Source organism: Marmota flaviventris, chromosome 15 (assembly GCF_047511675.1).
Source record: "Marmota flaviventris isolate mMarFla1 chromosome 15, mMarFla1.hap1, whole genome shotgun sequence".
Classification (NCBI taxonomy): domain Eukaryota; kingdom Metazoa; phylum Chordata; class Mammalia; order Rodentia; family Sciuridae; genus Marmota; species Marmota flaviventris.
In genome coordinates, this window is record NC_092512.1 from 4560467 (window position 1) to 4586932 (window position 26466).

Here is a 26466-nt window from a genome sequence, read left to right on the forward strand (position 1 = left end):
CTGGCATCAGTGGGACACTGCTGGAAAGTCCACAGTGACCAAGTGCAGTCTGCTGGACCCTCGGGAGGTGAGCGGTCGTCGGGTGCACAGTTGCAGCAGGCTTGTGGATCTCCTCAGTCGGGGATGAGCTGGGCTTACAGGTGGGCTGTAGGCTGGGCCTGGCTGGGGTCCTCCTGCACCAGGCCCCCCACTGCTCTGCAGTCCCCTGGCCTACCTAGCTGGGCAGGTCCTCCGCACACATGTGCTAATTGGGTGGGTGAACGACAGGTGGACGGGTCAGGGGGAGGGGGCACTTGCTTCCTCCTTGGAAGGTCACCTTCTTGGCTGCCTGAAGAGTTAAGCTGAGGAGTGAAGATTGGCTGGGAGGCTGGTCGGTCCCTCCCGTGGCCGTGGCCCTTCCACTCCAGTGAGGGGCTGCTCTAAGGCTGGGTCTTTCTCCACACAGGAGATGCTCTGCTAGACCTCGTCAGGTCTCTTCCTGGCCTGGAAATGCTGTTTTCCAAGACCAAGAGAGCCACGGCAGGCCTCCTCGGGAATGCCACAGCCTGCCTCCTCTGGACGCTGCTGCTGTGGAGCGGGGACCGCGGCTGCCAGGCCCAGCGGGCAGGTAGGGCGCCGTCACAAGCCATGCCGAGTGCACAGCAGCAGGCAACACGCACGGCCCTGCACCCTCAGTGTGGGGTGTGGGCCTGTGTGAGATCCAGTAGCCCAGCAAGTGTGTGTGTCCAAGATCCTCCAGTGGTGTGAGGAACAGCCACCTATTGCATCAGGGCCTGGGTGTGAGGGGATATGAGTGGGTGTGAGCATGTGAAGGAATGTGAGAGAACGTGAGCATGTGTGTGAGTGTGTAAGTGTGTGTATGTGACTGAGCATGTGTGGGTGTGCATGTGAACATGTATGAGTGTGTGAGCATATGCTGTGAGTGTGCATGTGACTGAGCATGTGTGGGTGTGCGTGAGTATGTAAGTGTGTGTATGTGACTGAGCATGTGTGAATGTGCATGTGAACATATGTGTGTGCGCATGTGAACGTGTGTGTGCACATGTGCTATGTGTGCATGCATGTGCTGTGAGTGTGCATGTGAGCATGTGTGAGTGTGCATGTGACTGTGTGCATGTGTGACTGTGTGAGTGTGTGCATGTGAGCGTGTGTGTGTGAGCATGTGTGTGTGAGTGCACATGTGTGGGATAATTGTGAGTGGCTGTGGGAGAAAGTATGATGGTGTGACTGCGCCTGTGTGACTGCGCCTGTGGGTGTGAGGGAGCGGGTGTGAGAGAGGGAGAGGGCAATGTGTTGCTGTAACAGGTCCGATCAGTGGCATGATGTGCTGTGAGCCTGGCCCTGTCAAGTGCATGCAGGGTTTGGGGAGGGGGCAGAGGGCGGGTTAGGGTTAGGGTAAGGCCCTGTCATGGTATTCTGCTCTGCGAAGGCTTTGGACACATCCCGGGGTGTGGTGACTAGTGGACACACTGGGGCCCATCAGAGAGTGTCTAGGACACAAGGAGAAATCCCTGTGGAGTTGACCAAGGCTCGGTAACATTTACTGGAGATGGGACACCAGGGTCCCGGGGAGGTTGAACTGTGACAGGATGGTTTTGCTGGGCAGCCTGAGGGCCCTGCAGCGGGGGAAGGCACAGGCAGTGCTGAGAGGTGATGGAGGGTCAGGAGCACAGCCAGGCTGTGTCCACAGCACCTTCACAGAGTAGGCATTCAGGGTCCTCTGCTTCTATGGTTGGGGCTGTGGAGACTCCCCGAGGTGGCAGATCCAGGCATGAAATGCCACTCCCAGTTTACAGATGAGGAGCTGAGGCAGCGAGGCCCCAAGCCACAGAAGTGAGGCTGGGAGAACATGGAAAGTGACAGTGACGTGCTAAGACTTTCTTGTGTGAGCCTCAAAAAATAAAGTTCACCCTATTTCTTTATCAACTTTACAGCATTTTCTTATGTATTTTACTTTGCCTAAGACTCTCAAAGCCTGACTAGCTAGGAAGACTAAACACTATGGATGTCCAGTTTGTGTGTGAGGACCATGGGGCTCTATGTCTGTCAAGTCGGCCTCAAATGTGCAGTTGATTCAAAGGCGGAAGACATAGCAGTTTTCTCCCCCAGGCCCTCACCTCACAGAGTGGAAGATGTCCGGTGTGAGGGCAGAGGGCACCTGCGAGGGCCTTTGGCTTCACAGAGCCCAGGCTATAGCACTTGATTCTCATGTGCCCACAATCTGGGCGGTTCCTTTGCCTCCAGGAGAAAAATGTGCAGAGAGCTCAGAGGGGCCTCTCAGTGAGGCCTCCCCAGCAAATGAACCTTCAGCTTTAGAACAAATTTGCTCTAGGATTATAGCCTACAGGCCCTGCCTGGCCCTCTGCAGCAATTATCCTGAATAGGCAGGGACATTCCTATCCTAAGGACAAAAGGATGACCTTTGTGTCAAGGAAAGCAACTCCCCAGGAATTATCTCTGAGTCTACACATCTGGGCAAACACACTCCAAAAGCCCTAATCCTGTTAGGTACAATCCTGCCAAGACCCTCGAGGTGCAGATTGTAACTTGGATTTTGAAAACAGGAGGGAAAGATAGGTATGAAATATTCAAGAGTGGCTTTGGTCAGGCCTAATTGTGCATGTGTGTGTGTGTGTGTGCGTGTGTGTATGGGTGTTTGAGTGTGTGTGTAATTACATATAGCTCTATTGTTTTTCTGACTTTTGAACTCAATTGCCTGCACATATAAAAGCAGAAGATACAGAATAATAAAGTTCATCCGTAGCTCTACTTGCCATTGGTGAGCACTGCTGCTCAGCTGCAGGTTCTCTGAGGCACATGTACACAACTACACACACAGGCTTGCTTTCCAGAATCTTTTTATATTATACACAATACTTTGTAAGCAACTTTCACACTCAATACTCTTTTGGGAAGTGTGTCCACACTGGTAGATGTGGGTTCCCTGGCAGTCATGACTGTGTGATCCATGCCTTGGCATCCCACTGCATGGATCAAGTGCACAATGGCATCTAGTTGTTCCACACAGGCCATGGCTAGGTTGTTTCCTTAAATTCTCTGATCATGCTCTGTAATATTCCTAGTATTTCCTTTTTTTTTTTTTAAATTTAGTTGTAGTTGGACACAATATCTTTATTTTATTTATTTATTTTTATGTGGTGCTGAGGATGGAACTCACCACCTCACACATGCTAGGTGAGCGCTCTACCCTGAGCCACAACACCAGCACCCTAGTATATCTTTTATTCCTCCATCTTTTTTTTCTGTTTTCTTGGGATCAATCACAAATTTGAAATTGGTGGATAAAAAAATTCCATCCTTTATGAGAATGGTGTGGCAAATTGTAAGGCCACTTGTTGAGCAGACAGATGTCTTCTCCTCAAATTCACAGTGACCATCAGTCTTTTTTGAACTTTGCCAATCTGGTATTTTAACTAAGTGTTTTTTTTTTGTTGTTGTTATGTTTTGTTTTCACTATCTGCATGTTTGGATTTGTGTTCTAGAGGCTTCTGCAGTGCTCCTGTTGGTGCGACCAACAGCACCTTCTGGAGTGGTCAGCACCAGGGCTTCTTGACGGTTCCCCTGTATGTGCACCACTCTGGGGTTTAGGACAACACTTTTCCCACATCATCTAGTTATAAGATGGATGAATAAACTTGCTGCACGGGGCTAATGTGAGGATGAGGAAACTTGGTTTGTTTAATCAAAAGCATCATTAGTTTAGGTAAAATCTATAAGCTATAAAGCATATAGCATAAAGCATTATAAAAATTCTTAAATTTATATTGAAAATACACAAATGGAAGATATCCTATATGTAGTAATGTTGAATGAAATACTATAAACTATTTAAATATCCAGCAAGAATGTGCATCAATCAACTGTGTGCATCCTTACAGGAAAGGCCAGGGAAACTGACCTTATCAACCAGGAACTGATTTCTAGCATAGTGCTAGGTGTGGGTAAACAACTTGAACATCAGATCTAATTCCCAGTAACTAAGCGGAAATTGAAGGTAATCAAGGATATATATCACGACTAACAATATTGTCTCTGTGGATGGGAAAACCAGTGTTCAGTTTGTGATTGCCTTTTCTGAGTTTTCTGAAATAGGCTTGTGTTATTTGTAAGTAGGTTTTAAAAATAGCAATAATAAAATTTACTTTTAAACCAAAATTGAAGTGCAGAGATTGACGCCTAGTGGTGTTCCAAGGGTGTGAATCATTTTAAGGTGCTGTCACTATCCTCAGTGGAATTCACAGCAAGCTTGGGGAGGCCCCTCTTGTTGCTACCAAACAGGAGCGCTGTGCTCAGAATCCCGATTGTCACCTGCCGTACGGGCAGAGCAGGCAGGTACTGGAGTCAGGCGCCTGTGGTCCCAGTGTCCACTCCTTTAGGGCCTTGGGGACATGCTTTTCCACAACCCATCTGCGCTATGTCACCCTTTCTCTTGCCCCTGCAGGCTGCAAAACTGTGCACTATGATCTGGTGTTCCTCCTGGACACCTCCTCCAGCGTGGGCAAGGAGGACTTTGAGAAGGTCCGTCAGTGGGTGGCCAACCTGGTGGACACCTTCGAGGTGGGCCCAGACGGCACCCGCGTAGGTGTGGTGCGCTACAGCGACACGCCCACCACGGCCTTTGAGCTGGGCCACTTCAGCTCGCGGGAGGAGGTCAAGGCTGCAGCGAGGCGCATCACCTACCACGGAGGCAACACCAACACGGGCGACGCGCTGCGGTACATCACCAGCCGCAGCTTCTCCCCGCAGGCCGGCGGGCGGCCCGGGGACCGCGCCTTCAAGCAGGTGGCCATCCTGCTGACCGACGGCCGCAGCCAGGACCTGGTGCTGGACGCGGCCAGAGCCGCCCACGCTGCAGGCATCCGCATCTTTGCGGTGGGCGTGGGGGCGGCGCTGAAGGAGGAGCTGGATGAGATTGCCTCGGAGCCCAAGGCTGCACATGTCTTCCACGTGTCCGACTTCAACGCCATCGACAAGATCCGTGGCAAGCTGAGGCGCCGCCTGTGTGAAAGTGAGTGGCCTGGCCTCCCTGTGTGGAGTCTGTCCCCGTCCAAGGGCAGCGTGCCCTGCGACCAGCGTGGTTGTGTGGGGGTCCCCAGGCAAAGAAGCAGTGCAACAGGTGGAAGTGGCTGGGTTAGGTGAACAGCAGGTGCAGGTGCGGGGACAGAGAAAGCCACCTTGCCTAGGGGTCAGTGTGGTAATGGATCTGGTGGACCAGCCAGCAGTTATTAGGGAGTCTGTCTTCCCACTTCTGGGGCAGAGATGGAAAGGGCTTTGGGATTAAAGTCTTCCTTCCAAATCCTCACCCCACTGTGAGATGCAGGAGGACTAAAGGCCTGAGTGTCCATCTTCATCTCTGAGCTGGGAACGTGGTCTTCCAACCACCAAGGCAGCCCTTGAAAAGTCCTCACTGAGGCATTTGGCAGGTGGCAAGGTCTCCTAAGGGGCTTCCATGAGCCATCCAGCAAGAGAATGGGCATACACAGGGTATGTGAGCTAACCAGGCCGGCAATCCAGCTGCACGCTTCAGAGATGGTCAGGGCTGCCTCTCCCAGGCCAAGTGCTCTTGACCTGCAGCCCTCTGAGATAACCCCAGTTCTCCCACTTGTTTGCCTGGAATCCGTCTCACTGTGGCTGGGGGAGGACGGGCCACTGGGCAGGAGGCAGGCACAGAGCATGAATGGCTCTGGGGCTGACCCGGAAGCCTGACCTCCAGGATCTTAGTGGGTCATTCTGAGGACAGTTCCCTCCCCTGGATAGGGAGGATGGAGTGATTTTCTCAAGGTCCAGCTTATCTGTAGTTTCTACGGGTTAGACCTGGATGGTGCCGGTATCTTTCCCCACCAGGCCTGGCAGGGCTGTGCCTTGAGGCTGGGGAGGCGGGGGCTATAGACAGTCAGTGGAGTCTTAGTCTTAGTCTGTCTTATTTACGACTGCAGGGACCAGCCAACTCCTCCCAGGGAAGCCCAGTGGTCCAACCTCTACCAGGAGCAGGGATGGTCCTAGGGGTTTGGGCAAGTGGTGGGAGGGACTGGCAGTGAGAGCAATTGGGTGTGGCTTAGCAGGCAGGCACAGGCCTAGCTTGTGCCCAGTCAGCACACAGCTAAACTACTCTAGGAACTGGATGGTTCTTGGTTTCTTACCATACATGGAGCTTATCTCTCTGTTGCTTATTTAATCTCCACTTATTTTTTCAACAGAAATGTATTGAGGAACAACTTTTTGTGCAACTTTGTGCTGATTTCTGGGGCTATAGAAAAACATGAGACATAGCTCCAATCCTCAGTGTGTTTGTCCAGAAGCTAGGAAAGACATGTGAAGAGCATGTGATACTGGGTAGTTGAGGGGTGTCTTCATAAAGGTTCAGGCGGTCCCATGCGCTGGGGTTTTGTGTGGTGATGGTGGTAGTGATGTTGAGGAGGGAGGGCGGGCTCCCTGGAGGAGGTGTGCTCAGGTTGTTGGTGAGCTGTGGAGGGAGGAGGAGGTGATGTGGTGGCATTAGGAGATGCCACAGCACAGTGTGGCTGAGGTCATGGGGAAGTGGGGGCTTTGTCAGGTTATCAGAATTTCAAGAGACAAGACTTAGGTGTGCTAAGGTGAGGATTGTAGGATTTTATGCAGGAATTTGACAGTTCATTTGGCAACAGGGCTAGGAGCAGATTCCAGCCTCAGGCCTCCCTCTTCCTGTCTCCATGGGCTGGTCTCCTCCTGTGTGCCTATGGAATGCAGCTGTCACCATCATGCCACCATCCATGATTGGATGATGCCTCAGAGCATAGGCCACAGAAGTCCCCACTCTAACTGACTTGAAGACTGAAAAGGCCAGAAGTCAGGCAGCTTAGCACCATGAAAGCAGGCCATACCAGGCTTCTGTCTGGGTGGTAAGGCAGCACCCCACAGACTTGTGTGTAGGCCCCAGCAGTAAATGGGTCCACTAGTGAGACACGGATGAAAGTTCTGCTTAGAGAAGGCTCAGATCAAGAGATGGGCTGGATGAACAATTTGCCTGACTCCTGAGGGCTGAGGACGCGCTCCCAGCAGCAGCGCGGCCTTGGAGGTCTCAGTTGCCTTCCAGGCTGCAGCTAAAGGAAGCTGGAACCCCCACCCCCTCTCCTGCTTGGCTGGGCCTCCAGGTAGCCTGGCCTCTTCTGATACCAGCTGACTAGAGTCTAGGTGCTGCCGTCCCAGTGGCCTCCTGAGGCTGGCAGAGGAGAGGATGATAGAAGCGGGCAGACTGGGGCTACCCTCGCAAGACACCTCCCAGCACCCTTAGAGCTCCATGGGCCTGCAAATTCAAGGGGAGGGGAGTTCTCCCCACCCCATCTGACATTCAGTCTGATTGGCTAAGGAAGGTCATGTGACTGCTCCTTGGCCAATCACTAACCTCAGAGTGTAAGCCAGCTGCAGGCGCTAGGGATAGGGGCATTAACCTCTGTAGTCTTTTTAACATTTGGGAGTGGAGGTAGTTACCACACCTGTGCCTTTGAGAAAAGGAGTTTGATACACGGAGGAAAAGTAGCCGGTACCTTAAGAGAAGGAGAAGCAGGTGCGGACCAGCTGAGAACGACTCTGTGCACCACTATAACCTTGGGAAAAACTCTCATATCCCGTAGCCAGGGTGCTCCAAATGCCTCCCTGGGAGATTCCAGTTCTCAGTTGCCTAAGGCGAATCCGTTTTTGTAAATACAGCTGCACGATGAAGAGGGCTTGATCTATTCTGGTGACAAATGAAATAAAATGCCCTAACAGTGGCTTCAGTTAGAAACAAAGGAAAACAAAAATAAAAGATCTAACAGTAACATATTGGAAACATCTGGTAAGATTAGATCAAGGAGGCCACAAAATCCACACACCAGGAATTCCTCTGCACATGAGAAAAGATGCCCCTGAGTGACTTCACAGCCTGAACTGCATAGGAGCTGTTCTGAATAGAGGGGCCTATTGATGATCTGGAACGTGGCAGAATAACAATAGCGGATTATTTTATGTAGCAGGAATTCATAAGACCCATTTAGTCATGCATTTAAGGACCATGTATGGTGGCAGCTGTTAAATTCAATCTAATCCTTTGGTCACTTTGTAACCATGCATGGTAGTAGACTTTGTTCATTTCCATCCATCCATTCCTTCATTTTTATTCATTCATTAAACATACATTGAGTGATTCTTTGGTGTTGGGGCCCAGCCAGGGACCCAGGATACAGGGATGGAGTTGGCATTCTCTTTGACCTCAAAAAGCACCTGTCCACTTGGGACAGCAGGAAAGTGGCAGACAGTTACACTATTGGGTGTGTGCACTGGATGTCACCTATGTGTTATGTATGTGTTAGTGTCTACCTACACACACAAGAGTATAAGCATCACCAGGATGAAGTCCACTGCTTTCAGTCCATGGTTCCTGAAGCAGATCCTGGCATTTAGGAAGGGTTCTCTAATATTGTTTAAAGGAAGTCGAGGACAGTGCCCGGACAATGAATTCTGTGCTTGCTGTTGTGATGTATGTACTTTTGGAAGTAATTATGCAGTGGTCTGTCCCAGCTCCTGCCAAGGGCCAATAATAAAAATCTCCCACAAATCAGAAATCACACTCAACAATAACTGAAAACTTGAAATTGTGAGTACAGACAAATGGTTAGATTTTCAAGGTTGATGTGAGTCTGGCAAAGGCACACTGGCCGAGGCAAGCTGAACGTCAAAAATCTCAGCAGACTTCCTTCAGTGGGACTTATGCAGAGGGAGACCCGGGGAGCTGGTTCCACTTTGCATGAGAAGAACTGAGGAGTCTGCCATTAGCTGAGCCTCTTGCAGTCTCACTCCATATTCCCCAGCTGCAATGTGGGCCCTGATACCATGCAAGTGGGAGCCTGGTGCTCCTGACCTGCTTGTTCAATGTGTGTGACTACTGAGCACTTGGCGTGGGGCTGGCCCAAACTGAGCCCTGCTGCAATTGTAAAACACACACTGGATTTTGTAGATTTAGCATGAATAAAAGAAAGTAATGCAGCTATGAATTTTTATATTGATTGATTATATACTGAATTGATAATTTGGAAAAATAGAGTTAAATACAAGATATTAGTAAGAAAAAAACCTATCTTGTTTCTTTTTACTACTTTTAATGAGGATACTAGAAAATTACTGCATATGTGGCTCACATTTTCTTTTGGGTTGTTGCCCTAGGGGTCAAGATCATTGCATGGTTGGCAGCATGGATGGATAGTAGTGGTAGTGAAGGGGTTGGGTTGGCAGTGTAGACAGTGGATATGATCCCAATTTCTTGGCCATTACACTTATTATTAGTGTGATATTTAGCACATTACCTGATATCTGTGAATTTTAGTTTTTACAGTTACAGATAAAAATCTTTCCCCCTCCCCATATAATAGCATGCCTGATGCATCGTGGGCTTAAAGGATGGGGTGGTCATTGTTGCTGCCTTCTCCCCTCTCCCTCTCCTCCAACAATGCTGATGTTGGTGATGACGTATGAAGTTCTGGTTGCTTCCAAAGCCATGTGTGCTCTTTCCATTGAGCTTGGCTACTGAATGGAGGAAGAACAGCTCCGAGGACCAGCAGGTGTCCAGGGGCTGCCCTTCAGAGGGGAAGCTGAGTCTAGAGCCAATGAACAGGAAGTAAGGGACTGGTGTCCACGGTGGAGTGCAGTGTCCCCCTGCCCTAAGACAGCAGGCGTTGGAGTCTGTGGGCAGAAGCTGATCTGGAAGCCAGCCAGGAATAGCCAAATGGGCAGAGGAGGGGTGGTGGGCTGAACTTCCTTTGGATATACCATGCAGAAGCCTTTCCATTGTCCAAATGCTTTTGGACCACCTGTGGACCTCACCTGTCCTACTTCTCAGGTCTCGGATGCCCCCATTCAGTGTTCTTTTAAGAGCTATGTTGGAATCCCAGCCACACAGCCTGCCACCCAGGGCTCAGAGGCAGAGCATAAGTGGGTGTGAATAGTTAATTTTCTCTTCATACGTGTCTGACTGTCTCTGTGCTCACATACATGGCAGATGTGTCTGCACAGAGTTGGCACCATGCTATCCCGACTTACCACTGAGGGGACGGTGCCTGAAGAACTTGAGTTACTCCTAAGGTGGCCTAGCTGCCCGAGGGCTGAGGGGGGAGTTTAGCCTTGCTGTGCTTGACCCCAGGTTCTGAGTTCCTCTGGCTGGTTCCACTTACATTAAAGAAGCAGCTTTAAATACCCATTTTACCAAAGTGTCATCAGGATCCTCTGTCTAAATGTCATGGTCATTCCTGTCTTGTGGTTGATGGCACTGAGGTGCAGGGAGGCATGACAGGGACTACCGAGGATGACAGAGACCAGGAGCGGACTCTCGGCTGAGGGGTCTGCCATTAGCCGAGCCTCTTGCAGCTCGGGAGTCCTGCTGGACATGTGATACTGCACTTTCCCTGGTCCCTTGCAGAGGTCTGTCTCATATTTGGTGACCAGTAGCTGCTTGCTGAGTAGCTGAGTGAAACTAAGGCTACTCAGAGAAATCATCATCTCTGTTTTGTAAGTGAAAAAAGTGCAGATGTGTAGGTGGAATGGCAGAGGCCGTGATGACCACAGTGACCAGTGTCAATAGAGATGACACTGGAGCAGTCTCATGACCTATGTAGGCCTCTCCCAGTGGCCTCTTCTAGGGGCATCTGTGGTGCTGTAGTATCCCCTTGGCCTTGGATGCTTTCAGAGAAGTGCCTTCATGTCAGGGTACCAACTCTGGCTTCTCTGTGGCCTGAGAGAGGTTCCCAGGGGGCCAATCTCAGCCTCAGCTTCCCACAGCTTATGGGGTGGAGGCTGTGGACAGGCCCAGAGCATCGGCTGTAATTAAGAGCTCTCTCCACCCCCAGCTTTGCTGTGGCCACAAAACAACCCTTATATAGCTTATCGGGTTGCTGTAAGTGGTCTGTGGAATGCCAGCGGAGAGGGCCTCCACCTACTTCTATTCTGGGGACGTGCTATGGTGGTCCTCTATCCCATCTCCATGGGCAGAGACCTCCTGGGTTCTGCCTTCTGCTCCTGGACTCCCGGGTGGGGGTGTTGGTCTGGATCAGGGGAGGGTGGGAGCTTCTCTCGTGCTTCCGTGGTGCTTGCCTGTCCCTCTCTCTCTCTGCTCCTCATGCTGCATGGGTAGCTGCATTCCTCCTCCAACGGGAGTTTTAACTTCTGGCTACTAATGTGACCGGGGGCAGGAGGGGGAGTGACTTCTTTGAGGTGAGGGGCAGGTCAATTCTATCCTTACATTGTTCACCTTGACTCTCACTGGAAAGCTGTGGGCACTGAAGCTCGGTTCTGCGTTTGGATTTGGGTGTGGTGGCCTTTAATTCACTACCCCCTGAGCTCAGTTTCCTGTAGCATTACACCTGTTTTCTGCTGTGATAGCAGTGACTGGGCGGGCCATGGTCCCCAGCCTTTCTGAGGGCTCCCCTTTCCTAGTCTCGTGCCCAGCAGCCAGAGCACCTAACCTTCCCAAGGAATCAGTTATTGGGTGCCCTTAAAATTTATTTCAGTAGATAACACAACTCATGTAATTAGAAATGGGCTAAATGGACATTTATGGTTACCATCTCACAACAGTGAGTTTTAAAAGGACTCTTTATATGTGCTTTTGTGTTATTTTAATGAATTTTTTTTTGAGCCATATTCTCCCCTGGGAACTGTCCTGAGGCTTGTGGGTCACAGTGCAGAGCAAGACCTCTGTGGTCCTAATTGAGGGTGACACTTTCAGAAGGAAAGGACATAGGTGACCAAACAAATCGCAGAGTGGGCAAAGTGGCTTCACGTGGAGACAGGTGCTCTGAAGCAGGTGGAGCAGGAGCCTTCTCAGTACCTAGTTGGTGGGGGCTGGGGAGCCTCTGACAGGGAAACATTAGAGATGCTCTAGGAATGGCATGAAGCCCAGTGGGGAGGCCCAGATGTACAGGCCAGGACTGCTGGGCACAGGGAATGGTGGGAGCAAAGGGCCTGAGGTGGAGTCCATCGGGCCTGTAGGGGGGAGAGACCAGGGGCCGGGGAGGGGAGGGAAGGCCTGGGCCAGGTGTGATTGCCTGTGTCCCAGGAGGCAGAGGGGAGGCTGAGCCATGTGCTTAACCTTCCCAAGTTCGCACAGCTGGGAGGGAGGTCCTGGGGCAGCCTCAGCCAGAGCAAAGTCCACCAAGTGCCCTGCAGTCACCTCTCCCCATGAGGACACAGCCAAGTGCCGCATGGCCTCCAGGCTGGCGGTTAGCGAGTCTGCCCTGGGGAATTCTTGGGTCACTGGCTCCCTATGAACACGAGTTTTGTAAAGTTATCAAAGAGGCCACATTCCTGCTGGTGGCATTGTCCCCAGTGACCATGCCTGCCTGACCACACTCCTGCCTCCCCCAGTGTCTATTGGCCTGGCCAGCTGGGAGGTCCCACGGTAAACTCAGGACACACACTCTACACACATAGACACCATACACACCTCACACACCTCACATGCACACACATCACACGCACACATTGGGAACACGTATGTGACCATGGAGTGACCCACACAGCTGTTCCCTTTGGGTGGATCCAGAGGCCAGAGAGGAATGGGTGGCAGCAGCAGCTGTGGGTTTGGAGTGCCACGTCAATGACTGTGGCTTGGCACTTGGGACCATGCAGGCCTCCAGGAGCCATTGGGTTCCAGCCCTGCCCTCCACCTAAAGGTCATTGTGAGTGCCCCTTGGGGAAACTTGTAATGATCGTGCTCCCTAGAAATAGCCATCCGGTTACTTAATTCTGATTATGTGCCTGGAAATTTTATTAGAAAATTACTGAAAATGATGAAAAACTAAAAGCCACCCTTCATTTATTTTTAATTAGTTTTTAACTTGTGTACTTCAAGGAAGAAACAGCAGACTCCCAGCTCTGCCCAGCCAGATCCAAGCCCGTTTGATGCATGACCTCTCCTGACTCCAGCCCCTGCCTAAAACCAGAGAACTGGCAGTCACCCCACAGGAGCTTCTACACCCAGGGTCCTGCCACTTGCTTATTTACATGACAGCATGTGGCTGCTTCTCATTACTCCCTCTCTGGCAGTGGGGCAGACACAGTGCTTTCTGAATGGGTGGGGGCTTGCTTTTCCCCTGGGCTCTGGTCTGCCAGGCCAGTGCTGAGCGGGCCTTTGTTGCAGAGAGCCTTCACTCTCTGGGGATTTGTTCCTGCAGGCTGCCTCCGAGCAGAGGTCTGAATTTCTACAGTGCACGGCCGAGGCACACGCAGAGGCAGAGGCCCTGGCTGCTCCCACCCAGCATCTGGAGCTGTGGCCTGGGTGTGACACCCAGCCCCCTCCTTCCTCTCTGTGGACCTTGGGCCACTTCGGTAATCTCCTTCTGCCTGATCTCTTCACCTGCAAAGAGGATGTCACAGTGTTCCCTTCCTTGCTGAGGGTGTGAGGATCTAGTGAGGTAGTGCCAGGGACGTGCCTGGTGCGCTGGTGGGGCTGGGCACCTGCTCTCAGGACACAGACATGTACACACGCACATGCGTCAAAGACAGTTTCCTGTGTGTGACCAGATGATCAAGCCGGAGCTTAGGTCAGTGTTTCTCAGCACTGACTATTGTTTTCCCCTCCTAAAGAAGCCTGTGGAAGCAACGTGTTTAACTCTCCCCTTCTCTGAAGTTGTAAGATCACCCCTCGGCCGCATCCAGCAGCCTGTGCAGTTGGGTTGACGGAGGCAGAAACGCTCATGTCCACTGCCCCCATCCCCAAACCAGTGTCTGCCCCTCCGAGAGCAGCTGCCTGGGGGCACAGGAGGGGTCCCAGGAGAGGACTCAGGGTGGCCAGGGTGGGGTCCTGCGTCCTCTCCCTCACAGACTGTGACTTTTGAGCATCAGGCACAGACAGTGGACTCATGTAAAGCCTGAGCTAAGTTCGGGCTTTTCTGTATATTTTGACAAGAGACACCTTTTTCCCTCTAAAATGAAGACAGAGTTAGCACTTTGCTTTTTAGAGCGTACCTGTGTGATCTTTGCTCCCTCTGCAACCTGGCCTGTACTCAGTGCCAGTCCTGGGCCAGCTCTTGCCATCCCGCGGTGTCCTGAAGAGCCCTAGATGGATGTCAAAGGGGCCCGCATGGAAGCCCAGCTCTGCCATTTTCCAGCCAGCAGCCACCGCCAGCAGCCTCACCCCCAAGCCTTAGTCTCCTCGTCTATAAAACAGAGATGATGAAGATCCTCTTGTGTTTTCAAATGTCCTTGAAGTTACTGTAATCACACAGTGTGTTTCTGGCCAGCTGGAACAAACAAACAAATATACACCCGTGAAAAGTCAAAACACCACCAAATAATGTGGCTGGGCCCGAGTCCCCAACATGGGAAGGGAGTCAAGTCTACCTGTCCTGGGCTCTGCACAGGGAACTGTCCCTTCAAGAAGGGAAGGCCTGTCTTGGTCTAATGCAGGGAATGGCAGATGACGGTCTGCGGGCCACATCTGGCCAGCCATCACTACCTGATTCCCTGGAGTGCTGCTCACAGTGCACACTGACCAGGGCTGCCTGTGCCCGGAGCCGCCGCAGGCTCAGTGGCTGTGGCAGAGACCCCCCTGACCTGCACAGGCCGCAGTGCTTACTCTGTGGTCCTCCATGGAAGCTGGCCGACCCCTGAGGCTGATTCTATACGATGACTGATGGTCTGAAGTCACTGCCATAAGCTCTCAGATAGGAGGTTTCCTGCCCTCGGTCTCCTCCTCGGGGCACTGAGTGGAATGGGCGTGGCTCCTCTGAAGGTATCCTCTTCCCTTCCTTTCTATGTCATGGTCAACATCACACATAGCCAGCTGACCCTCCATGTGTCCTCCAATTACAGGCTCTCCCCGGCCTTTCATGCTTCTGGTTGCATAGGCCTTCTTAAGAAAGGCTCACGCCGCCCGGGTCTCACACATGGACACCCTCCCAGGTCCCCTTGGGACTAGAAGGGGCTTTGAGCTCTGATATGCATCAGTCCTCTTGCCACTGCCCAGCTGTGGGGACTTGTGCCAGCCACATGGCTCTGGTCCTGCTGCCAGGAAGCTGAGTCCTCACAAGCGTGACCACCCCATCGGGGGTGGCAGCACGTCTCAGTGTCCCAGCTCATGGAGAGCCGTGTGAGCTTACCTCTTGGTTTCAGTGCTGGGTTGACAAAGGGGTAATATGTAGTGGCCACAAGTAAATTGATATTTGCCAAAAGTACACAAGCACACACACAATCTATATATAAAACATGTTTAAATATAAATGTGAATCTATATAATTAAATTTGTGGGGACATCTTGCACTTCTGAGCATTTCCCTTGTCCTGCTGCTACCCTTGCCTGTTAATCTTAGAGCAAGAGGCGACACAAGGTTACGTGACATGCCATGGCTTTCCCAGAAATGTGTCCACGAAGTGCAGTGCTCATTACAAGTTCAGGTTGCAGGGAGGAGAACGGAAAGCAGTGGGCCACGTTGCAGGGCTTCGAGGACTGGGCTGGGAAGGTCCTTTGATCATCCTCCTTTGGTTTCCTCAGATTCCCCACACAGAGGCACATGCACACACACAGATGTGGACACACAAGCACAGGACACACATGTATGCCCCCACACAGATCCACAATACAGGACCTTTCAATCACACACGTATGCACATGTGCATGCGTGCGTGCACGCACATACACACACACACACACACACACACACAACCAACGTTTCTATGAAGGGCCTTCTATGTCACTCTTAAGCTCTTAAGGGATTGTTGGTTCAGGACAATAATGATGCCTTCCCTCTGTCCACAACTTGGAAGCGTCTACTTGCAGTTGCCCAGAAAAAATAAATTTATTATAGACCTGTGTTTGCATCTTAAATATCCTCATGAAGTACCCACCCGTATTTTCTAGAGACCTGCTCTGGCTAGTCTGTGTGGCTCGACTGGTGGCAGACGCGTAGACAGCTCCTCTGCTTGCTGACTCTTGATAGGTTCTCCTGTCCTCTGGTCTGACAACCAGATGTGAGTGGGTGCGGCCGATGGGGATGGAAGGTGAGACCAGGTACTTGCTGGTCTCCTGAGGGAGCTGGAGGCAGGCAGGCTGCTCAGGAGGCCCTGCATGGCGGGGTCTGTAGCCCTTGGTACTGCCCAGCACGTGTGTTCTCGACCATGAGCATCTTCTGTCTTGGAGTCCCCAAATCTGGGGAGCAGGAAGACACCGTCCTGCCTGTGCTCTAGATGGGGTGGAATCAGAGGCCATGAGGGTGTGTAGGTGGGTGTAGGGCCCCAGTGTGGAGCCAAGTGCCTTCCTTCACACCTCTGCTCACCTGAGGTGACTGGGCTTGGCAGAACCTGGCTGTACACTCAAATGGGGCCCCAACCCACGAGTGGCCTTCAGTGAGAGGACAAGGAGGACTGCAGGCCGCGTGTGCTGTTTATACATTACAGAGGTGTCCTGGAAAGTCCATTCCATCCTAACTTGCATATGCCCGTGTGACAGCCTAGGAGGCAGGTTGGAATTCAGATTCCCTGGGTTCCTTAAAGTGACATGCAAAGACACGGTGGCCCAGAGAGACTCGCACCCTGGCCCCAGCCCAGTCCACGGCCTGGCCTTCTTGTCTTCACCACTCCTGCTTGATCTGGAACCAGGAGGGTCCCCTGTGCATGAGCCAGAGCACCCTGGGTGTGAGGTCAAGCTTGTCCGTGTGTCCCACAAGCACCTGCTCCCAGGCCAGTGAGAGGCCTGGTCCTTCTCAGGAAAACAGGTGGGCAACGAGGTTGGAGTCTTGGAAGTAGGCACAGGCTATCTGGGGTGGGGTGTCTCCAGGACCCAAGTCTCTGGAACACAGTCTGGAAGAGGAACATGAGTCCGAGAGGGCCTGGTCCCTGTCCCTTCTCCTCTTCTGTGTGGCATGGTGAAATTGAGGGGCTCTGGGCATACCTGGATCCAAAGGTGGCTTTATTTATTTATTTTTTTTATTAGCTACACATGACATTACGATGATCTTGGCAATTCATACATTTGAATCATTGGGGTATAATTTCTCATTTTTTTTTTTTTTTTGGTGCGGGGACAAATTGGACATGAAAGAATATAGTTTCTAAAATCCAGGAGGCCTCAGTTGTAAAACTTCCACTGCCGCCTACCGGCTCTGTGGGTTTGGGCAGGAAGCATTACCTGTATTTTTGACCGGAATAGAGGAAGAAAAAAACCTTCCATAGATAAGTGGTGAAGATTTGAGGAGAGAGAGCTGCAGATCATGTGTCCTTAGTGAGCCTGGACCCCGTCCCCACAGCCTTCCACATTCCTGCCTCAGGAGGGGTTGATTGACCAGAGCCCAGAATAGACAGAAGCCTGGTCAGATGGAGATGGCCCAGGCAGAGTACCGTACGGTCGCGCACGCTCCCGGCCCCCATCTGCCTTCAGTCCTTATTTCTCATGTCCTCCACGTGGAACTTTGGTAGCATGGACTCTCAGACTGTGGTCCGCTCACACCAGGCCCCACACCAGCACCGAGCAGCCCAGCTGGGCATCAGCACCCCCCCCTGGTGCAGGTCCCTGGGTGTGGGGTCGGGGCAGTTGGAAATGTCTCCAGGGGAACTCTGGCTCAGCCACAGGAAGTCACCTCAGGTGATAATCGCACGGTGTGACTCATTGGACAGCAGTGGGGTCTAGCCTGAGCAATGTCTAAGGCTCCCTGGTCCACAGGTTTTGTTGATAGGAGGCCATGAACAGCCTCATGAATTTACGAAGACAGATGGAGAGCTTGAGGGAGCTAATAGACCTGTAGCACAGATCTTTGCAAACCTAGACTAGTGGAAGCTTTTATTTCATCTTTTAGAAATCCTAACTCCCGAGGCCAGGCAGCACCTATCAAGGTGAGACACTGAGATGCTTAGGCTGGCAGACTGGGTTTGAGTTCCTGTGCTTGACATTTATCACCTCTTAGTCATTATTTAGCCTCTTTGAGGGCAGGTCTAGCATCTGCAGGGTGGGACCACAGCCTCAGTTTCCTCATCTGAAACATAAGGATGACAAAAAATAAGGCAAAAATCTTATAGTTTTGATGCACATACTGTCCACACATTTAGGATGTCTCGGATCACAGGGGGCTCACCACGTAGGGCAGGGGAGTGCAATAGTTAACACAGACCCATGACAAAGATAGCACTTAAGATTATAGATGCAAATCACAGCCGAATGTAACAGCACATGCTTCATCCATTACACAAAGCCCAGGAGGAAGGTAAGAAAGAACAAGAAGTTTCCTCTCAGGTCAGGTGGTTCAGGGACCGCTGTGAGGGCACAGCCCAGGAGTGGGCAGCACAACTGCTGAATTTATGTAGGGGCAGGGTCGGCCTCACCTCTGCCTTGAGAGGCTGGTGCCCTGGCTCCTGGGGGTGTGAGGTGATGGAGTGGAGCATGGACAGAGGCTGGTGTTTGGAGGGTCTCGGCCTGAGGAGAGTTTGGGGTTTATTCTGAATTGAGGAGAAAGGCAGTTAAGACTGTTGTGCTTCACCTTGAACTTCACAGTGAAGGATGGGAAGCCATCAGGGAATTGGCATCCTTCAGCATGGAGCTCACTGGATTTCTCACCCTCAGCCCCTTGAGGAGTTTAAGCCAGGGAGGTGCTACCCTATTTGTGCTTTAAGTTCCCTTCACTGCAGGGTGGCAAATGGATCACCATGAGGGGACAGAGAAGCAAGGGAGCAGCCCAGAAGTGGGTGAAGGGGCTAGTTAGGTAGGAAATGTGAGTCGGGTCTTCATCAGGGATCCTGGCTCATGACGAGGACCAGGTGCAGCAGGAACCACTCAGAGCTGAAGGCGAGGCCCAGGCCAGAGCTGCTGCTCTCCCCAGGTGTGGGGCCACAGGTGTTGCAGAGCCCTGCTGCAGGTGAGGTCATTGGTGGCCATGGAGAAGCACAGAGGCAGGTAGCCCCACTGCGTGCTCACCCTCACTCCCCTCCCCCTGCAAATTGTCAGGAGGCCTGCAGGCTGCTCCCCGGTTCAGCACTCCCAGAGGGGGTGCCCTGGGGAGGAGAGGAGGCCCTGTCTGCGGCCTGAGCTGCACACTTGCCCCCCTCCCACCTCAGCCCTGCCTCCAAGGACAGCCCACGGAGGCCCTCCAGCTGCGCCTCTCAGCAGCTGGCTGTCATTCCCACCAGCCTTCCCGTAGCTGTCTTGTGGCCGCCCATGCCCCTTCAGGAGGTGGTCTCCACCAGCCCTCGGGAAAGAGGGCCAGGAGAAAGTGTCTCTGTCTGGCAGCCTGGGATGCAGTGAAGGTGGCCCAGCCTCGCTGTTTTCTCCCATGTAGCAGTTGGGTGGCCTGATGGTAGAGAGCTGAGCCGGCCACTGCCCTCTCCTGGGGCTCTGGGCCTTCTGTCCCCGTGGTCTGCCACTGTCATCGGTGCTGATTTGGGGGTCAGGGCCTTCAGGTTAGACACAAATATGTCTGACGCCAGGCCGTATGCTAATGGAGGAATGTGGCTGAGACTGGAGAAAATAAACACCACCTCATCTTGTTTGCCCATCTTCCCAGAGAACCACGGACTCCGGGAGGAGGCAGCAACACCCTGGAGGGCGTCTGGGGTCACGCGGCCAGTCCTGTGTTTTCTGGAAACCAGGAGGGTGGAGGTTTGTGCTCAGATGTGGAGTAGGAGGGTCAAGGCTGGGTCTGACCAGGTCCCTCTGAGCTCCCTTTTCCTGTTTCTTCCCTTCTCCCTTCCAACCTGGGCTGTGGACTCTCACCTTCTCTTCAGGGCTAAGTGAAATGTCCTGTCAGCTGACCTCCGGATTCCTATGGGACCTTTGCAACCTGAGGCTTCTTTGATTTTGCATTTCTCTATCTCAGAATCTAGGCCGTGATGAAGGGATTATTGGATTCTGTAGCCCTCCCACCCTGGGCCCAGCACCCAGGATGCAGGCTTGGGGACCTCCATCTTCTGGTTGCTGCCTGGGGAAGCCAGGTGGGGGATGAACTGGCAAGCTGGATTGGTGATATTTTGCTCATCCCTTGGGGGTTCCAAGATCCAACTCTGCAGAAGGAAAAAGAGGGCCCTGCTGTGCGCGGTCTGGTTCCCTCGGGGATGTACATGGTACCGCCCGTGCTTTCTCTCCCCCAGGCCCTGCTAGACCCCACAGGGTGAGTGGTAAGAGCTTGAACAGATGAGGCTCAGCATGGGAGCAGCAGGCTCCCCCTCTGCCAAGGAGCAAACAGAACAGAACAAGGAACAAGGGCAGTGCAGACAACCTGGTGCCAGGTTTGCATCCCAGACAGCAGGCTGGGCTTGGGACTCACAGCACCAGAAGCCAAGTGCTCCCTCCTCAGGCGGGTTTTCCTATACACTAGAGCAGGGGCTCAGAGTCACCCCAGCAGGCGACACACTGTGGGGTTGGCTTTATAGGGAGGAGGTGGTGAGCAGAGTGCCCTTCTGAGGTGGCCCTTGGTTGGCTTGGCCCTGGTACAGATGCCCCACGAGGCGTTTCCTCTTTATTGACATACAGTTGCTTATCTGTAAAGCCATAGGGCTGGACCATGGGGTCATTCAGACTTCTCCCGGTCCCCAAGTCTGACTCTTGTCAGGACAATTTCAGACGGAAGTGGCTCCCTCCATTGTCCCCTCCAGCCTGACCCAGCAGTTCTTTTTCTTGAGTAGTCCATCTTCTGCCTTGGGTCTTGGGGGATGGATGGCAGGCTCGTGGAGCAGGGCTGACTGGGCACCCCAGGAGGGACACTGCTGCAAAGAGAAGAGCCCTGTTTGAGGAAGTGTGTTTTCCTGCCATTTCCCCAGACAGCTCCCTCGCCTGTCCTTTCCAGAGGGTAGGAGGAGGCCCATTCAGAGTCCCTGGAACCAGAGGTCAGGGAAGGAGAACTTGTGTGACACAGCTGGTATCCTTAAGGTCCCCATGTACTGCTTGACCTTTTCCTGAACCTTTTCTGGCCTTTTCCTGTCACTCAGGGTACCAATGCCCGGTGAGATGCCAACTCTCAGGTCAATGCTGCCTTCTTCTTGGATGACACCAGCACAGGATTGATTTCAGGGACGGCCCTGTTGCTGGAACCCTTGCCCCATGCAACCTGGGACCTCACTCTCCCTGGCTCACTCTGCCTTGCCAGCCTCCCCTCCTCAGCCTCTGTGGCCATCAGGCCTCACGTCACCCCTTTTGTCTTGGTGGCCCTGAGACCTGGTTTGCAGACTGTACTCTTCCTTTCTCTGTGTGAGCATTCCCACCCACCCCCGGTGCTCAGACCCTGCTGCGCACCAGCGACTTCCATAGCCTGAGCCCCGGCCGGGAGCTGGGTCTTGAAATCCAGAGGCCAGCTTTATAGATCACAGATGCTTTCTGATCACCTCAGGGACATCTCAAATGAAAAGTTTGCACTGGGCATCTAGGTCCAGTCTTCCGGGGACACTGAGCAGCACCTTCTCTTTTCCAGCTCTGCATCTAATCTGCCACCAAAGCATGCTCAGTTTGCTTTCACGGTAGATCTGAGCCTGTCCATTTCCCTCCTCCACCCATCGCATGGGCACAGACCACTAGTGTTCCTCCCCTGACCGTCAGGGAGCTTCACTGTTCTCTCTGCTTCACCCCTGCCTTTCACTATCGGGCCCCTCTGCAGAGTGTCCCATCTTGCCGCAGCCCATGGGCACCATCTCGGGGCCCTTGATTCCCCCACTCATCTCATGGCTGCTCTTCTCTGTTGACGGTCCCTCAGGCATGGTGTCCACGTTTCACTCCAGTCCCTTGCCTGGGCCTCCAGTGGGTCTGTGCACCTTCCTGCCTTCGCCTACCTGCCACCATCCTGTCCTTCAAAGGTCCCCATCCTGACCCTCCAGCAGGGTGCCCAGTGCTCTCAGCCAGCTCTTGCCTGGGCACTTTCTGCTTGTCCTAATCACACAGTACTTGGGATATCAATGGCTTTTCCAATCAGTCTCCATCGTCTCTGTTGGGTGATGTCACCCACATCCCGCGCGGGCCACGGATTCAGGGTCACTCCACATGATTTGGGCTGGCAACCAAAAGACCACACAAACACAAAATACCTTTTGGTAGGTCAGAGACGACTCTGCCACCTCAGGGGTCTGCTCCCATGCTGGAGGGCAAGAGGAGCAAGGGAGGCAAGAGGCAAGAGAGCGAGCACACCAGAAACCCCCTATGTATTGGGAAGAAGACATTCGATAGAGTATTCCACCCAAATAAGGCAAGGGTAGGGTTTCGAAGGTGGAGTCTTGCTTGGTGATGTCTTGTGGTCAGCAGATTGATTTAAATTTCATCAAGTCACACTCATCTCAGGTGCTACGTGGGATCACAGGAGAGCGAGAGGAAAGGCACACTTGAGTCATGTAGCCTAATCAGCACGTAACGCCAGACCAGTCCCTCATATGCACAAATTCACGTAGCTCACACATGGCCATGGATGGCTCGCGGCAGGATGGTACTTGGCATTTGCCCTCTGTTGCCTGCCCTTGACCGATCCAGTAGCAGGTGCACGGTCAGCATTCATTTTGTTTGGGACCAAGGGAAGAAGACTGGGTTCTGGAAGGTTTGCTGTCCCCTGGGAGTTGCAGCCTTGTCAGATGAAAGGAGTGAGAAGGAGTCTGAGGGCCTGTGGCACTGGTGGACAGGGCTCTGCTGCCCGCCAGCCCACTGTGCCTCCATCTCATCTGCTCCTAGGCATGGTCTTTACAGTCTTGGTGAGGCCTTGGTGCTAGGACATGGGACATTCCCCAGGAGGGAAGCAAGGTCCAAGGAACCCCTGGCACACCTGGGTCACTGATGATGGGCTGTCCTTGGATTGTGACACTAATACAGTGACCCTGTTCCCAGTAGCAAGTCACTTTCTTCTGGGCCTCCAGCATATCTGCCCTTGCCCTCCTGGGCAGTGGGACTTCCTTACCCTGAATTGGGGCTCCCCCACTCTCTGCCTGTGCCCCTTCAGCTCCACAATCCAGGCCCTTCCAGCCCCGGGGCCTGGTGCTTGCTGGTACCTTCTACCTGTTGTGCGCTTGCCTTGGCTGGCCCGTTTACCTTCTTAGTCTCAGTTCAGGTGTCAGTCACCTCAGAGATCTCCCCAGTTAAGCTCACCGAATGTCACCCTGTCACAGCAGGGGCGATATCTCCCATGGCACAGGTGACACATGGTGTCCAGCTTGCACCTCTGTTGCTCTCTACTTCCTCCTTGAACATGACCTTGGAGGGAAGGAGCCACCTCACCGGTGCAGTCACATGCTTGCCTTGTCCTTGGCCAGGATATCTGTGCCAGACACTTGGAAGACACGTGTTGGCTGAGGAATGAGGGAATGAATGAGCACTCACTCATTAGGTGACAGGTATCTTGCCCAGGACTTCCCATCCACAAACCATCCGATCTTTAGGACAGCCCCATGGGGACCGTGATTTTGCACAGAGACATCGAGGGAGGACTGGCATGGAAGACATGAGGCCTGTGTGACTCCCTAGCTCTCTCCCATTGGCCTTGGAGTCACCTTCTCTCCTGGCCTGGCCCTGTTCTTTTTCTCCTTATTCAGCAAGCAGTTTGTGCTCCGGCTGGGGCAGGAGATGGTCTCGCAGGGGCTCCCCTCACTCCTTGCTCTCTTCCTCTGGTCTCCTAACATAGATGGCTGCACCCCAGCTCACCATTGAGAAGGGGCGGGGCTGTGTGAGAGCCCATCCGTCTCACCTCTTGCTGCACCTTCTGCTTCTGAGATAGTGGTAAAAAACAGGAGAAGGGGACTGGTTACCAGCATTTGCAGCTGTCAGCAGGTCTGGGGATTTTTTCTTTCCAGAACTGCTTTCTTTGCTAAATATTCTATCAGGCTGCCTCTGAAACACATGAACAATCCCAAATTGGCTCCCTGACCACACATCCCTACAACTTGAAGAACCTGTTTGATGTGGATCATCCAGCCAGAGGATCTGTGGCTTCTGCAGAGGTGGCTGTGCCCAGAACTTTGACCTAGAAGAGAGATGCAAGTCAGGAGTCTCCAGAAGGTTCCAGAACAGGAAGTAGAAGTGGAACTGGGGATAAGAACCCAGTGTCTGACCTCAGGTCAACGTTGTGTTCCTTTTCTCACATGATCTGCACTATGGACATGCGATTGGTTAGTAGCATCCCCACCCACTTTTATAATGTGCAGGGAGGCTAATAATCCTCCTGTAAGATGTGGACAGTAGCAGCTGCCCTGCCTTGCACTCCCAGGGTGCTTTCAAAGGCTGAGATTGTATGGACTGTGGTTGAGGGAAAATGCCTACATCTGAATCCCTGGGCATAGTTTCTGCCTCTGCCATTTGCTGGCTATGTGATATCAGAGAAATTAATCTCTCTGAGCTTCTTTTTCCTATGTGTAAGTGAATGAATCCAATGGTGCAGAATGAGGAAGAGCCTTCGGCAAGTTAGAACTGAAGAAAGAATGGGATGCTTCAGAAGGTGTCAGACTGGCCATCTGTCAGTGCAGGCTTTGGAGACCAGATTGAGTCCCAGTAGGCTGGAGGAACCTGGGCAGGTGCTGTGGAGAGGCTGCATCAGCCCAAGACCCCGATGCCAGAGGCTTAGTGGCCTTGGGAAAGTTACTAACTTCTTCATGTCCTTCTTTCTGTATCTGTAAATAGTAGCACCTATCCCAGAAAGCTGTGGCGAGGACTGTTGAGTGTGTTGATGTGTTTTTCATGCTTGCAGCAGTGTCTGGTGCATAAGAAGCTGTCTTCTTGTGTCTGCTGGTCCCGATTTAACCACTTTCCCCAGCAGAACAGTTGAGAGGCCCAGAGTCAAACCACATAGCATATCTGGACATGTGGGCATTCAGTCCCAGGAGCCATTGGGACTGTGCCTTATTAGCACGATCCCGAGGGCCCTTGTGCCTGGCTCAGTGGCTGCCACTTCTCTGAGGTGGAGGTGTATGGATGATTCCCTTGTGGGCCTCTGAGCAGCAGAGGCACAGGGTCAGTGTCTGCAGGCATCTGATTCATGTTTCCCTCCTCCGCCTCTCCCCTGCTCTCTTGGAATGTCATGGTCTCTCTGTGGTCAGCTGCATTCAGCAGTGGCTGGGGAGAGGTCATGGATGAGCAGTGATTGCTTCCTGTCTGCCCCAGCGGACTGCCAGGCCTCCTTCCCTGGCCTCTGCTGGTCCTGCTGATCTCCTACCTAGGTTCTGCCACCTGTACTCCTAGACTCTAGATTCAGGTAGGCATTTATTCAGTCACTCCTCCCGTTTGGTGGGTTTGTTAACTTCTGTTAAGCATCAGTTTCTATATCTGTGTTAAGGGAACAAAATCTACCTTGTTGGATGATTGTTGTGGGTTAAGTTCCAGGTTAGATGAGCAGTATACAGTGGGTGTTCAATAACTACTTTCCCAAATGGAAAAATTATGGCTGACAGTCAGTGGGTGGCAGGGCTTCGTATACTGGGGACTAATCCATAGATGTGTCAACACAAAGCACCAGGACACCCGAGACCAGCTTGTGCAGACCTCCCCCTCCCAATAATGAAACACACATCCACTCCCAGTTTCCCACTGAGTAAACCGATTACAAGTTCAAGTGCATTTCCAGAAAGACTGAAGTATATGCCGGTGTTTCCCCTTAGAGCGGCAGCTCTGATGGACCCATAGCTCCCGGTGCAGTGGAGCCCCTGCATGTGGCTTCTCTCCTGAAGTCTGGGGTGTTTATCCCAGCCACCTAAAGACTGCGGGAAATGAATGTCAACAGGCAAACAATTAACGAACTCCAAGGGAACAGGAACTCTGTGAGCATCAGTCCTTCTCTATGTTTTCAAAAAGGAAAATCAACCAACCAGGAAAAAATCAAACACGTTTTTTGTTCTTGAGAGCTTAACTCCATCTTTAGTTCTGGAACTGCTTCTTGTTGATGCTGGATGATTATTCGATAAATCCTTTTCTGGAATGTCTCTGCTGGGACGGTGAAGGGAACCTGGTCTGCCGGTGGCTCCTTTACCAGGGCACTGATGCCTCAGTGTGCACCTCATCCGCTGTCCTCGGGCGCCCAGACAGGGACTCTGGCTGTCCAGTTGGTCCTTCACCCTGACTTATCAGTGCTGCTCCTGAGAAGGGAAGGCCTGCGGTCTGTGGCGCTCCCACCTGCGGGTGAGGAGAAGCTCACGGCAGTGACGTAGACAGGACGAGTTTCTGGTTTTCAAGCTTCCACCCCGGCTTGGGCTGCTGGATTTGGAGTTCCCCGATCTCCTGGGTAGGCCCCCAGAGATCATGTCCTCCACTGGAAGGAGGAGGCGGGAAAGTAAAGTTGCAACCCATCCACCTGTCTATCCCCCACGACAAGGAAATCAAGGTGCTTTATGGTCTACCCACTTCTCCTTCCAACCTCCGCAAACCTGTGTAATTTCTTTCCTTGGCTGAGAGACAGGAAAGGAATGGCCAAATTGGCTTAGCCCAGCCAGACTCAGCTTGCCTCCTGAGCAGACCACTCTGCCATTCCAAACTAAGGCAGCATTTCTTCAGCCGGGAGCAGGCGGTGGGTG

At 52.6% G+C, this 26466-nt stretch overlaps 1 protein-coding gene across 1 annotated transcript in view; it reads left to right on the forward strand.

The window, feature by feature from the left end:
* The first annotated feature begins 1589 nt into the window (after positions 1-1589).
* Positions 1590-26466, forward strand: part of Col22a1 (collagen type XXII alpha 1 chain) — a 208304-nt gene continuing 183427 nt past the window's right edge. Inside the window, exons 1-2 of the mRNA XM_071602419.1 lie at positions 1590-1650; positions 4463-5029. Of these exons, the coding sequence (XP_071458520.1) occupies positions 1590-1650; positions 4463-5029 (628 nt within the window). The remainder of the gene's footprint in view (positions 1651-4462; positions 5030-26466) is intronic.